Genomic DNA, 15,060 nt, shown 5'->3' on the forward strand with positions numbered 1-15,060 from the left:
TCTCAGCCTGGCTCTTTTGGCACTGTGGTGCCGCTCCGCAACAGAAAAGCCCCTGTACGGCTGCCACGGAGGGAGCAGTTCCCAGCTAAAACCAAAAGCAGTTCTGGTAAGTTTTTTTGTTTTCTAGATACCTCTGTAACACAGAGCTGGCAAAGTTCTTCATGTAAGGAAAGCTGTTGATGGTTAAACAAAGCAAAGCACTGCACAGCTCTAGATATAGACCCCCCCAAAAAACAAAAGCCACATTGGATAGCCTGTCCAAACTAATTTCACTAAACCAAATGGTTTCTTTAGGGGAGGGCTGATGAGAACACAGTTTGACATTCCTGTTTTGCAAATGTGGGTCACAGTATGTTCCCTTCGTGGCATATTCTAATGTGTTTCTTCTGTGCAGAGGGACACGCTTCTCTCTTCCCCCTTGCAATAGGCATCTGCTGAAATTCTCCTCACAACATCAGATTCCAACAATTACTGCTCAGCTGCATCCACCATGGCTCTTTGCCTTGTGCAGGAAACAGAAATGGATTCTGAGGGTAGTAGGAAGTTACGAGTTGTGATTAAGTGACCGTTACGATCTACGCGACTCATAAATCCAAGCGCATATCCATTTTTTCCTTTTGCTGCTGTGCACAGTAAATATGCAGATTTTAATTTGTTGTGCAGCTGATTATCACATCCTGTCCTTTCTCAAGGGCACATCTGCTTAAGAAAATTTTTTTGTGATCCCAGAGGTGTCTGAGGTTAGGACCAACCTGCTGTTCTCCCAGTGCAGGGAGCCCATCCAGCTCTGCTGGCTGCAGTGGTGGCAGGGAACAACCAGGAAAAGCCATTCTGTCCTAGAACAGCTCCTCCAGTTCATGGTTGAGGTGTGGCACCTTGGCTTTGATCCCTTTGGCAATGGCCACTTGAAGGAGGGATGGATGGAGGGAAGGAGGGAGGGAGGTCCTGGTTTCATTCTGCACAGAGCAGGGGTGGCACTGAGCCGCCGTGCCCACGGGGCAGGCAGCCCTGTAACGCTGTGGGTCTGTCTCTGTGTGACGTTGAAGGCCTGATACGGCTGCAGGAGCTCATCATGGCCCCATCCCGCTACAACATCCGCCTGAAGATCCGCCAGCTCCCGCTGGACACCGACGACGCGCGGCCGCTGCTGAAGGAGATGAAGCGGGGCCGGGAATTCCGCATCATCTTCGACTGCAGCCACCTGATGGCGGCTCAGATCCTCAAGCAGGTGAGCGGGGGCCAGCAGGAAAGCAAAGTGGCTGCCAAGCAGCCCACGGGTGTGGGGTGGCCATCATGAAGAGTGGCCCTGCCCTGAGGTGCAGCTTTTCTTTGGGCCGCAATCCACAGCCACACTAAAAGCTACAGCTTGTCCATCCTTCAAGGACGCTGCTGGATTTCTACAGAAAATGGTGTTTTCATTGAAAAGCTGGAAGTACCAAAAAGTGGCTGTGGGTGAGAACAAGCAAATATTACAGGAGGAGAAGGGAATGCTGCTGAATGCAGCGCCAGGCCCAGGCTGGTGCTGGATAATTCTGCGGCTCTCCCTGCAGCTGCCCAGCCCCAGCCTTCTTCCCTCTTCCCTCTTCCCACTTCTCCCTTCATTCAAGCTGGCTCTCCCAGCCAGGAGGGACTGTATCCTCTGTCCCTTCCCCAGCAGCATCTGCAATTCTTGGACTTTAAGCCAGATGTCAGTGATTTTCCATTCATTTGGGCTCCCTCCTTTCTTCCTCCACTGGAATTCTTACTGCTCACCCCAGCCCCTCATTCCCGAGTGCCTTTGGGTTTCAGGCTCAATATGAGGCAGAGGAAAAGGCTCTCACAGAGATGCTAAAAACCAGCTGGTGGAAGTGTTGCTCCTACCACACAGATTAAATAAATCCCCAAAGGGATGAGAAAGCAAGCACAAGGCAAGAACCTTCTCCTGCAGTCTGCCTGATGCAAAACGAAGGGAAGTGCTCAGAGAACCTGGAAAGCCTGGGAGGGATTATTATGGGAAGCAATAGAAGGGACTCATTGTCTCCTGCCAGTTATTTTCCTGTGCTGGTTGTGTTTGGTGCTGCTCACTTATTATGCAGTTTATTATAGTTTATTGTGCCATCTGCTCAGCTCATCACCGCTGGTGCAGAGTGAAGAAGATGGAGGAGAGGGGGGACTAGGGGAGACAAGTCTCTCTAAGTCCTTCTGGCTGGGTCTGTGTGTGTGTGTCGGGGTTTTGTCAGGGCCTGAAGCCATGGATTTCAGATTAGCAGTAAAAGACAGGGTATTTTTACTCAGGGAAATACTGATGTATTTTCAGAGTCTGGGAAGCTGCACAAACCCAAACCACAGCCTGACTGCTCTCTGCATGCCTGGCCACTCTGGTGTGTAACAGCAGGCAGGCTCAGAGCAGTGCACCACGACCTGCAGGTCACCTGCATCTGCTGAAGACTAGGAGGTCCAGAAACCTCCTATTTTCCTCACTTTTCTACCTGTAGCAAGAAATGCATGCCTAGAGGTGCCACTTTCATTTGTGAAACAGCTCTTTTCCACTGTGAAAGTACAAGCTAGGCAAAGCCATCTCCTTTAGGAGGGGAGTCTGCTTCCCTTTGCAGCAGTAGAAGAACAATGCACAGAACAAATAATGGGCTGCAAAACAAACCCCAGAACCCCAGGGAGGAAGGCCCAGCATTCTGTTTATTCCAGAACCAGTAATATTCATATTTTATTGCTATTATGTGCCTTTTGTAACATTCTGGCTACTACACCAGTCAGCTCTGCAGACATGCAGCTAGACTGAGTCCTTGGAGTCTTTTGGCCCTGCTGCCACCCCCATGGATGGCAACAAGGTTCTCACAGGACTTGTGCTAAAATTTCCACTGCTTAAAACTGAATTTCATTGCACATCTTCAGAAAACACAGAAGGTTTGAGCACCTAGAGCCTGTGCTGGCTGAGCAGCTCTGACTGAGCAGTGCACACACCAGCGTGCCAGTCTGGATCTTGCTCCCAGGAAATTTGAGGTTCCATGCTCCCACAGCACAGCACTGATCATCTGGGCAGTTTTTTTAAGCTGGAGTAGTAAAAAAGCCAAGGATTAGTAATCCATGAGTAACACCACATGAGCCAGCACAGATGAGACAGATGAGACTGTCACCTACTGCTCCAGCCTGGGTCCCTTGGAGTGACCAGACATCAAGCCATCCATTATTTTGCCCTCTTGGAAAACAAATAATTGTAGAAACCTATCAGAGAGTGAGTCCTGCTTGTGAGGCTTTTCCATGCTACCCCAGATTCTCCAGCTTTCCTCAGTTTTGGTCCCTTGTCACTCCAGGTGCTCCCAGGCTGTCCCGAGCAGTCGCTGTGCTCCGCAGGGCACAGCTGTGCCTGTCAGCTCTGACAGAGCTCCTGCTCTCATCCCAGCCACTGCCTGTGGCTTATCCACCAGGATGATCATTTATTCATTTCCCCACAAACCCAGATGCATCCTGCCCCAGGCTGCCAGTGCTGGGCAGCTGGAGCTTCCTCCTGACAGCAGGTCTGGGCTCCTCAGCTATGCCCAGAATGATCCAGCTGTAGAACATAAACTGGGATCTCATTCTTTGCTCCAGACTGGCACCCATCACTAGCTGATGCCTCCCATATTGAGGTGCCATTGTCTCCTTCAGCTCTTTGAACCAGGGTGTGCAGCAGGGAGAGAGCTACACTGCAGCCCCTGGACCCACTGACCCAGCAGGGACCGGGGGACAGGATGGTGAATGGCAACAGGGACAGCCCCCAGACTTTCTCAAAGCTACTTCCAGAGCAGGAAACCTGAAATCACACTCTACAGTCACAATATCTAGGCTTGCAATCCAGATCCTTTCATTTTCCCTTGTTTTTTTTTGACATCTCACTTCTTTTCAGACTGTCACTTCCTCCCTCGGAGGTAAATTCCGCCCTAGTAATTTTAGCAAAAAACCAAGGGAAGCAAACATTTCCTGGGGGGACTCGAAGTCACTTTCCCATCAGTGGGGATTTTAAAGTGCTCTTGCATGTGTTTTCTCCAGAAAACATGCTCACACAGTCAGCATCCCAGCCAAACCCATAGGAATCTTCCTGCCACCAGCTTCAAGGTGACCGCAATGTGCTCCCCCCATGTTGTGAAGGGTCTGGACGTGGTCATCCAGCCAAGGCCCCTTCAGCCCACACTTGTCCTCTGAAAGAGCTTCCAGGACAGCCTGTTCTCTCCAGTGCTCAGCTATGCAAATCCCAGCAATCTGCAGGAGCCATCCTGCATGTAGGGGCTGGCAGGGAATGTCAAGCTGTGCTGGCCAAGCGCCCTCAGGACCCTGATCCCAAAAAGCTGAGGGACAGGGGATGTTCCCACTCCCCATCCTTGTGCCTGCACCTTCACTGACCCACTTCTAAACCAGGATCTGACTGTTGTGCTGAGGAAGGAGGGACAGAGGCAGGAGCTCCATGCACTCACTGCACAGATGGAATGGAAGGGGGGATGCAGAGCCCCGGAATTAAAATCAAAACCCTTTCAGCTGGTGTGGCAGGCACATTCTTCTCTCTTTCAGGATTCTTCATAGAGGAGCACAGAGGAAAGAAAGAGAAAACAATTTCTATTTCTGCTCCTTGTTTTTCCTATGTGGAATGTGTTTGGAGAATTGTTTACCTGGGGTGATTGTTTGGTTGGATTCTGGTGAGGATTGTTTGAGCTGATGGCCAATCCAACCCACTGGGGCTGAACTCTTAGCAGAGAGACAGGAGTTGTGAGTTAGTTAGAAAAAGTAAGTTTGTAGTTTTAGTATCTCCTTTAAATAGTATAATAATGTATTATAGTATAGTTATAATAAAGAAATAATTCAGCTTTCTGAACTGGAGTCAGACATCATCATTTCTTCCCACCAGGTTCACCTGCAGTTACAATAAGCTGGCTTCTTAGCCACTACACAGATGTGTGACTATAAGAACTATAGGAACAGGCTATTTATGATCAGTCTGCACAGGTTTCTGTGAGGTTGCTCATGGTTTGGTATTGGAGAAGGAAAGGTGACCCCCTTTCCCACAGCTGTGCCAGCAGAGCCTGTGGCCCTGGAGGATCCTGCACTCATGAGTGGAGTGCCACAGTGCCCTGGCACAGCCAGGGACACCCAGTGTCACCCAGAAATGCCACCAGCCCTCGTGGGAGCTGGGCACTGAGGCTTTGCCACAGTTTTGGAAAGATTTGAGGACCACAGCTCTGCTCAGCTCAGCACGTGTGCCTCTTGCTGATGAGCCTGCCTTAACTGCTCCATCCTGAATCCAAACCTGGCGTTTCTGGGTCTCTCCTGCCACATTTACCTACGAGCTCTGAGTTTTATGCTGCATGGCTGCTGTTATGTCCTTGTATCCCTTTACTAACCCCTTTTCCCTGCTCTCCTTAAGGCTATGGCAATGGGGATGATGACAGAATATTACCACTTCATCTTCACCACTCTGGTAAAGTATCTTGCTGTGCACACACTGATGGGGGTGGGATGTGAGGGGGCAGCTGGAGAGGAGGGTGGGATGGGTGTCTGGTCCTGGTGTGCACTGCACTGCTGTGGGGTGGGAAATGCAAGGAAAGGGGAGAGCTGGGACCCTGCCAGGAGGGGAGGGAGGGCTGGGCTTGGCTGCAGCTCAGGATCACACCCCAGTGACCTGGTTCTACTCCTCTGCTCTGCAGCACTGCCTGAGAGCTGTCAGTTCCTCCTTCCCCTGCCCTTCGAAATTCCCTCATTTGGAGTGCACAGATGTGGGTTTTATTTTCCCTCCCAGTCATTTTGATTTCAGTGCAGCTCCCCACGCAGTGGCCATGAGCACAGGCAGAGTGCAAGGCTGCAGGATTTGGTGGGACCCTGATTCAGCAGGAGCTGGGGATGAGCACCCAGGAGCCTCAGGAGCCAGAAGCAGCCCTGCTGTGGTCCAAGCTTCAGCCCTGCAGGTTTATTTTGCAGGAGGGGAGCTCAGCCTGATATTAACTCCCCTCTGTTAAACACGGGCCAGTCCTCTCTGACTCTGGGAGGCATTTGGCTTTCCTGGCAGGGTCACTTTTGTTGGCATTTAAGATGCTATTGTCTAGTCTACTGTTGAATTTTGTACTGTGATTTTGAAAATCCAATTTATCTTTTTGCCTTTAGGAAAGAAACAGACTAAACTAACCCTTAAAAACTACAAAATTTATTTTTTCAAATGCAAAAGACATTTTAATTACCCCTGCTGCCATTATCTATTCCAGGCAGCTTTAAGCATTTCCCAGATAACCTCCTATTAATCAGCCCCAGCTGAGCCTGGAGTACATTTCATGTGTAGGTACAGCCTGGAGGTGGGAAAAGAGGAATTATAATAAATTAATAGATAAGCAATCACAATTAATGCCACTTTCCTGAAATAACAGTTATATCATGGGAAAGATATTTTAATCTGTCATTCCTTAAGGCAATGTTTTCCTAGCTTGCAATGCCTGTGCTTCAGCTTCCCCAGTACGAGACCCATGGGGTGCTAATGAATTAGTCTATTATGTTATACTGAATGTTTCTAAAAGGTCCCCAGTCAATACTGAGCACAGTGTATCAACACTTGGCATGAAATGCTTCAACATTTTGCTAGGCAGCACGACTACAGTTCACTGACTTCAGCATGAAGAGCCCCATCAGCCTTTTCCACCACAGGAGGAGGAGGAGCAGGAGGAGGATCTCTGATGAGCACTGGTCTCTGTCACATCCAAATGTAAAATCCACAGATTTTACATCAAAAGCCCTGCAGGGAACACCTCAAATCTCTGCCCTTGTGGGGTGTCTCAGCAGTTTGTAAAATGGGGCTTTGCAGCCACAGCTGCCAGGGCAGAGCTGTGGGGGCACCTGGGATGTCCGTCCTGGACCACCTTTCCAGCTTCCCACTGAGGATTTGGGGTCACTGAGGATCAGCCCTCAGCACTGCTGCCACCACTGAGCAGCCAAACTGGGCAAACTGGGGAAGGGGGAGAGCGTCACAGGAACACTGAGAGCAAAATTAAGGGTGGAGGGGAGAATTAATCTGCAGTACAGAAAATAATGAGTGAAAGGGAATGTAGATGAGGTGGAAAATAGAACCAGATGTTTCAATTTGTGGCTGTGCAGGAGCAGAAAATCCAGAAGAAACTGATCTGATGATTCCCATCCACACTCCCCACGTCCTGACACTCAGCTGGTATTCTGAATTATCCTCTGATTCCAGCAGGTGATAAATCAGGCTGCAGTTGAGATTTAAAGTGGAACCAAAGAGGGACCTGATGGGAGGTTGGTTTCTATAGGAACTCGGTGAAAGGAAGGGTCGGTGAGGAGCAACAGGGCAGGGACAGCACCCAAAATACCAGTGGGATCTCAGGGCTGGTGATTTGACAGATGGGCAACAGAGACCATGGGGTCTGGAGCTCAGGGATCTGATTTGTCACACCTGGTCACATTCTGAGGGGGAAATTATTAGCTTTTGCTACCGAAAATAATTTCCTCACAACAATTTCTGGAATGCAAAATGAAGTATCTGATTAAAAATGAATCTTGAAAAAACAGACCCATTCCAGCAGGTCAGGCTCAGAACTGCTGTGCCCCCTCTCAGCCAGACGTGAGCACCTGTCTGAGGTCAAACCACTGCATTTGCCCTTAGCTCCCTTAAGTCATTTAAAAGTCAACATTGTGGCCTGTTTTTCACGGTGCCCTTTAACAGAACGTGCAGGTTTGCACTTGCAATTCTTCAGAGTTAAAAAACAGCCCCAAAACCCAACTGCCATTGTAGGGTGATTAATGATTTGGTCCCTGCTGCACCTGCGGGTTTGAGCACTGCATCCATCAGCCGTGAGGCCTGGGGCTGCAGAGGTCAGGGCCAGGCTTACAGAAAAGATGAAACCCCCAAAGCTTATTAAGGCAAAACAGCCATAAGAAGCCTCACTCCCCCATGGAGAATGATGTCTCAGTTGCTGGCAAGTGCTGCTGCTGCTCTGCTTTGCTTAGGGCAGCACATGTGGGACTTTGCCCTGTGGGCAGATGGGTGCTGCAGATGGGTGTCCCACCAGCACAGCCCAGCACACAGCAGAGAACAGCTCCATCACACAGCTCAGCACAGCCCCAGCACACAGAATAGCCCCAGCACACAGCCCAGCACAGCCCCATCACACAGCTCTGAACAGCCCCAGCACACAGAATAGCCCCATCACACAGCCCAGCACACAGCACAGCTCCATCACACAGCTCTGAACAGCCCCAGCACAGCCCCAGCACACAGCTCAGAACAGCCCCAGCACACAGAATAGCCCCAGCATACAGAATAGCCCCAGCACAGCCCAGCACACAGCACAGCTCCATCACACAGCCCCAGCACAGCCACAGCACAGCCACAGCACCTCCTCCCGTACTGAAGCTCTTTTTGAGAAGCCCTTGTGAGAGCAGAGAATGTCACATATTCACCCCCACGCTCCATTGCAGACTTGTGGTGTTGCCTTTCCGCCTCCCCACATTTAAACTGCCATGAAACCCTTGCATAAATTGTTCAGGATAAACGCTGATGAAATATGTCCCATCCAACAAATGGCTCACCCCTGACTGCCACCTCACCACACTCCCTCACTCACCCTCGGGTGAGCTGCTGGGCTTTGGGGAGCAGACCAGCTGCCACATGCTCCTGTCATGCTGTCTAACCCCAAACTCGCTCCTGAGCACTGAAGCTGACATTCAGACACGTGGAGAGCCAAGAGCTGCCCACAGCAGTGCTCTCCCAGTGCCCCCCAGTAGCCCCAGTGCCCCTCGCTGCCTGCCAAGCGATGCTCGCAGGCTGGCAGCCAGCAGAGCTGAGCACTGCCTGGCCCTGCTTTTCTCATCGGATAAAGGGCACCCTCATTCATCTGCAGACAGTGTAGGCTGGTTGGAATGTCAAGAAATGCGTCTTAGTTTCTCTTTGATAGTCTGCAAATTGGTGTTTTGCATTCAGAGTAACTCCGTCACTCACAGCACCCTGTGGGCCTCAGCACTGCCAGCAAATCCTCCATGGAAAGGCCCATGGGAGCTCCAGACACAGAAACTCTGCCTTGTCCCCCCACCCTGGGTCACAAGTCTCTTTTTTCGGGGTCGCAGGCAGTGCTTCTGTTTTTCTCCCCACAGTCCCCACTCTCTTTCACGCTCAGACCAAGTTCTTTGGCTCTTTGGTAGGAGTTCCCTTCTGCTGCGTGTGGGGGAACCTGCACATACGGCACCCAGATTCCACCAACACCTCCAGCCTCTGCAGGCAGCGACTGACGGCAGCAGGCAGCACAGTCCTCTGAATTCCCCAGGGATCTGTACTCCCTCCCACCTTCTGCGGGCTCTGCTGTCTCGCTCCAAACACAGACGCCAGCCGACGCAGAAAACTCAAACAAAACAAAGCTAAGCAAAATGTTTAAACCGGTTTCTCTCTTTTAAGGATCTTTATGCATTAGACCTAGAACCATATCGCTACTCTGGGGTGAACCTGACCGGCTTCCGGATCCTCAACGTGGAGAACCCCCACGTGTCCTCCATCATCGAGAAGTGGTCCATGGAGAGGCTGCAGTCGGCGCCCAAGGCAGAGCTGGGGCTGCTGGATGGTGTGATGATGGTACGGGCAGTTCAAACAGGGCACAGGGGTCTGGGAAGCAGGGCAGGGTGGCAAGGAAGGCAGGAACAGTCATTAAGGCCTAAATGTTACTTTTATTGGGTTTTGTGCAAGTAGCTACCCATCCCAGGTATCAGCCCTGAGGTGCTTTCTTGCATTCTTTAACAACTGTCCCTCAAAGTCTGGGGTGAAGCCCGCACCCCACTGCTGTGGTAAGGCTCCTGCTCAGGCCCAGCTGCCAACAGATAGCCACCAGACAAGGAAAGTAGCCAGGACATGTCCCAAAGGGCTCCAGCTGTCCCCAAGAGCAGTGGGACAGGATCCCAGTGCTGGGAGCACAGCACGCAGCCAGACTGGACCAAGCTCTTTGCTGAGATTGAGGCAGGGGGAAAGCACCAACGCCATGGCCAGAGATGGGCTGAGCTGCAGCTTTGATGACTCCTTTTAGGGTCTGATGGCAGCTCTGCTCCGCTGAGTTACTGCTCGGAAGGTACAGCACCTGCTCGCCCATCTGTCTTCCCTGCCAGGCTGTCTCCGACCCCAAACTGCTGACTGGCTCCTTCCCTCTCTCTTTAGATCTGCCAGAACCAAAGTGGCAAAGCCTCCCAGACTTTCACCTTGAAATGGCTCATCAGATCCCTCCTGTTGTGTTTGTTGTTCGGGGAGGACTCCCCCTCTCCTCCCTCTCCCCCCGCTCCCCTCTGTGCCTGCAGCAGAGCTCAGTCCCCAGTGCTGCCTCTCCTCCCAGCCCCTCTTTGCTCTCTCAGAGGGATCCTGCCTTTGGTTCCTGTTTGCCAGCTGTCTCTCCACTGGGGCCCTGGGCTCAGCTGGGCATTACAGTCTGTAATTCACCATGAAATTGCATGGACATATCCTTGCCCCCCTTTTCCTCCAGCCCCAAACTCACAAACCTGTCCCTGCTGTGGTCCATACCCGCCCACGGATGCAGGTGGGGCTCCTGCTCTTCATGCTTGGTTGCTGAGGGAAGGGAAGGTCACAGGGATGGCTGCCAAGGCTGGGGGATTTTCTCCATGGCTACGTCCTGTGAGATGTTTGCTCAGTTATTTGCTGTATTATTTTGTTTTATTGTGGTTTATTACGCTGCTGCTACACTCACATCTGTTTCGTGGCTCCATGAAGCCAGCCAATAATGTATTTTCACTAGGAGGTCTTACCACATCAGAGTGAAAAATAAATCCAATTCTCTTGATCAGTGTTTGGATGTAAGATGGGGCATCTCAAATTGAATCTAAAATCATCACATTATACAGGAGGAAAAAAGTTCTCCCTAGTTCATATCACTGAAATACTAGAATATGTTACAAAGCCATGAGGTCCTGATTTTGGTGACAGCTTGTGTCATTTTTGGAAAACTGTGTGCCCACAAAACATCTCTGTTTCTTAATTTCCCATGTATAAAATAGTGTGGAAAATATGTTTTTACACTCAGACAAAACAGACTCAATAAGAAAACTCTGTTACTACCTTCCACATTTAGAAGTCCTTGCCTCCCTCTTTGACACCACAGCAGGAAATGTGCAAGAACAGTCGCTCGCAGACAAACGACACTTCCAGAATCGCTGATTTTAGACAAAACCCCCGAGCTTTCTGTCTAAACAACCAAGGAACCATCAGGGAACACAGACTGGGGAAAAACCCTGGGGCTGACGGGGGTAACTCAGAGTGGGTTCCACCTTTTTCTGCGAGTCCCCAGGGCCACCAACGCTGTCCCCCTTCCCTTTAGACAGACGCTGCCCTGCTGTACGACGCGGTGCACGTGGTGTCCGTGTGCTACCAGCGCGCCCCGCAGATGACCGTCAACTCCCTGCAGTGCCACCGCCACAAGGCCTGGCGGTTCGGAGGCCGCTTCATGAACTTCATAAAAGAGGTAAAAGCGTGGTTTTGTTGGAATAGAAACATTCCCCAGGAGGAGCAGGTTCCCCGGGGAGGTTTGGTGGGTGCAGGGATAGAAAACTCCCTGGAGCAGGAGCTGTGCAGCCCCTCGGTGCTCCCACTGATGCCTCAGGATTTCAGCTTTTCTATTTTCCATCTATCTGTAATCCTGCAGTTCTTTAGTGCACAACTCCAAACTCCACGTGCAGTGTGAGCTGCTGCTTTCCCATTTTGGGCAGACACAACAATTCCTCTCCAGGCCTGGCAATCAAGGACACCTCACTGCCTCAGGCCCTGAGAGATGGAAACAAAAGTGAGTTGGGGAGGAGCAAACTTGGGGTAAAATTACTTCATTACCTGACACTATAATTGGAAGATTAACCCTCAATATGCAAATGAACCAAACTTATAAAAGTGTGAAAATCCATTGTCATCAATTTTTTGGGTGTAGCCCCTTGTGGGGGGGGGGGCTTCATCTGCCCGAAATTTACCTGAAGGTCCTTCAACAAATATAACCCTTTTTATTCTCTGAATTTTGTCTGGCCTGTGTTTTTAGGTAGCCCAAAAAGGCATCATCACTGCAGCCCCACGGGAGCTGCAGGGCTCAGCACGCAGCTGTGTTTGCTCCAGCTGGCCACGTCAAATATTCCGTGTTTTCCCCGGCTCCCGGGGGGCTCCAGGGCTTCACGTCCCACAGGCAAACCACCTGCACGCCCAACTGAGCAAACACCAGCCTCCCCAGGACTCCAGGGTGGCAAGGCTGGGAGCAGGCTGTCACTGCTCCTCAGGAATTGATGAGGGAGAGCCAGAGGAGCGTATTTACTGGGAGAAACGCCAGTTATTCCCCCTGAGAACACATTATGCCACCTTGATCACGCTGGAATATTTCAAGCTCCCCCACCCATAAAGGAAACACGTTTCCCAGTCTGCAGCCTGCATGGAGCTGCTCAGGGGGAGATCCTGAGGCTCAGCTCCCCATTGCTGGGATGTGATTGCTGAGCAGCAGCCTGGCATCCCTGCGGGAGCATCCTCCCCAGGACAGTGCTGCAGCACATCCAGCACTGTCCCCAGGCACTGGACGCCTCGCTGTCCCCCAGCTCCTGCTCTGCTGGCACAGAGCACCTGGCACTGGGGGTTCTATCACATCCTAAACCAGAGAGATGCATTCTAGGGGGGCTGCGAAGTGAACAGTGGGAAAGAAATCAAATTATGGGAGCTTTTTGTGGAATTGAATTGAGGCATCTTTACCCCAAGCTCCTGCTCTTTGTCAGACCAGGCTGTTCAGGACCTCAGTCAGGCAAGCGCTGAAAAATCTCTGGGAATGGGATGTCCCCAGACCCAGTGAGTGCCTGCCCTGTTCTTATGCTGCCAAAAACTGAAGTGGGGCACCAGCCCCAGCTCCTGTGCCTGTTTCCAACCTCAGATCTTGCTCACATGAACACATTCTTAGCCTCTTCTGCTCCACTTTCCCTCTGGAAAGACAGAGGGAATCATTCCCAACATTTAAGCTTCCACACACCTTGGAAGCAGCAGCAAGCTGGTGCCCACAAAGGGATTTCTCCCGGCTGGAGCAGTCCCAGAGCCAGCTCCCTGCAGCTGATACCCACAAGGATGAACACAGCTCACAAGGATGCCGTGATAAATGCACGTCCTTTTCTACTGAGTCATCACCTCCTGCAACAGCTGGTGAGCACAAAAGGTGCGAACAGAAATTGTAGCAAGGACTGCAAGAAGAGTTAAGGAAATCTCCAGCTCCGTCTGCAGTCTGAGCAGCAACGGAGGGATTATTAATTAATCAGGCTCTTTAGGGAGAAAGAACCAGCATAAGGACTAATTAAAAGAACATACAGTGGAGGGCAAAAGATTATTTATGATACCGAGTAACAGCCCTGCTACTTTTTCTCCCTTCCACAGGCCCAATGGGAAGGATTAACGGGACGCATTGTCTTTAATAAAACCAGTGGTTTACGCACAGATTTTGATTTGGATATCATCAGTCTCAAAGAAGACGGCCTTGAAAAGGTAGGCAGGGTTTGTTTTATCTGCATGTGGCTGAGGATAACGCTGGTGCTCAGCAACAGAGAAGTGGTTGGTGCTGTATTGATTCCAGGTTTCTGGGGTTTACATAAAAGGATATTCACTTTGTGGGATTTCTCAGATCCTTTTCCATGCTCAGCCATGACTCACTTGCCCTGGAGCCAGCGCGTGGGATTACGGATTGCAGAAGTGCTTGTGGCACTTTCCTGGGATAGTGGAGGCAAAAGAAACTTTCTGAGCATCCATTAACCCCTCCCTGCCCTAAGCAGGCAGGAATGACACCTGTCCCACTCCCTTTTGCTGGCCTGGCTCACAAACCCTCAGCTCTTCTCTGAGGAGACCACAGCACTGGAGATCATCGTCTGGAGTCATTTCCCACAGTGAAATTGCCCAAGGCTGGGAGCAGCCCCAGCTTATTACAGCCTGGAATTCACAGGACGATGCACTGGGTATTTTGTTTATTATCTAAGGGGCAATAAGGTAAAAAGAGAAGTGTGGCCTTGCCTGCCTAGCTGGGGGCATCATGAGGGTCAAGAGCATGAAGGCTGCAGCCTTGGGTCTTCCAAATTAGTGCAGATCTCCTCTGGGCACAGTAAAACCATGCTGATGTGCAAATCTGATCCCAGGTGTGCCTGGGGACTTAATTTCCTTCTTTTCAATTACTTAAAAAAAACCCAAACTTAAAATAAAAAGGCAACATGCACAGCCTTAAAGCCCTTAGAATGCAGGTTTCAAGGTGAGATCAGCTAATGACAAACAGAGCAGCGAGCGGCTGGAGCAGAGGGAGCTGTGATTTCCAAGAAATTCCATGGTTCTGACTACTCCGTGAGCAGCTCTGTGTCCCTGTTCTGCTACAGGTGTCTATCACCTGTACAGGAGGAATTTGGCAGGGCAGCAAGGCCCTTTCTAGAGCAGAGTCTGCTTTCCGACAGGTACCAGGTGCCCGTGGCAGTTGGGCACGGTGCTGGCTCTGTCCCTCTGGGCAGGGGGACAGGTTCTGAGCACGCTGGCTCTGTCCCTCTGGGCAGGGGGACAGGTTCTGAACACGCTGGCTCTGTCCCTCTGGGCAGGGGGACAGGCTCTGAGCCCACAGGACGCCTGGCTGGCAGCAGGGAGGGATTTCAATTACCCGTGCATGGCCAAGAGCACAGGGGACTTGTCCAGGGAATTAATGACTCGGCACAGGGAGGCAGCCCCAGGGCTGGAGGTGGATGAATCCTCAGTTTGGAGGGGATGGATCCTGCAGCAGGAGGCTCCCCTGCCACATCCCCCTTCCTCACTGGCTGGTTTTTCCTGGGATTTAAAGTGAATGGCAGCCACACTTCCCCACCACAGCAGCAGCTCAGTGCCTCAGGTAACACAGCTCAAGGTCACCACAGCCTTCCTCCTGCTGGGGAGATTTTGGGGTCAAGTACGGAATAAAGGAAACATTTCAAACCAACCCAGTGACCTTCAGTCTCGCTGGTAGAGAAAGGAGGCAGGACAGAGCTGGGGAAGGTACCAGTGCCTCACAAGAACTGAGCAGCAGCTGACCTTTGGAGCCTTAT

The 15,060-nt window shown here is 51.2% G+C and overlaps 1 protein-coding gene across 2 annotated transcripts in view; it reads left to right on the plus strand.

The window, feature by feature from the left end:
• Window positions 1–15,060, plus strand: part of GRIK3 (glutamate ionotropic receptor kainate type subunit 3) — a 95,179-nt gene that overhangs the window by 51,360 nt on the left and 28,759 nt on the right. For both annotated transcript variants that reach the window (XM_030290259.4, XM_072917863.1), the window contains exons 4-8: window positions 1,047–1,228; window positions 5,390–5,443; window positions 9,413–9,586; window positions 11,328–11,471; window positions 13,391–13,498. In XM_030290259.4, the coding sequence (XP_030146119.4) occupies window positions 1,047–1,228; window positions 5,390–5,443; window positions 9,413–9,586; window positions 11,328–11,471; window positions 13,391–13,498 (662 nt within the window). The remainder of the gene's footprint in view (window positions 1–1,046; window positions 1,229–5,389; window positions 5,444–9,412; window positions 9,587–11,327; window positions 11,472–13,390; window positions 13,499–15,060) is intronic.

This window comes from Taeniopygia guttata, chromosome 23 (assembly GCF_048771995.1).
Source record: "Taeniopygia guttata chromosome 23, bTaeGut7.mat, whole genome shotgun sequence".
NCBI classification, from domain to species: Eukaryota; Metazoa; Chordata; class Aves; order Passeriformes; family Estrildidae; genus Taeniopygia; species Taeniopygia guttata.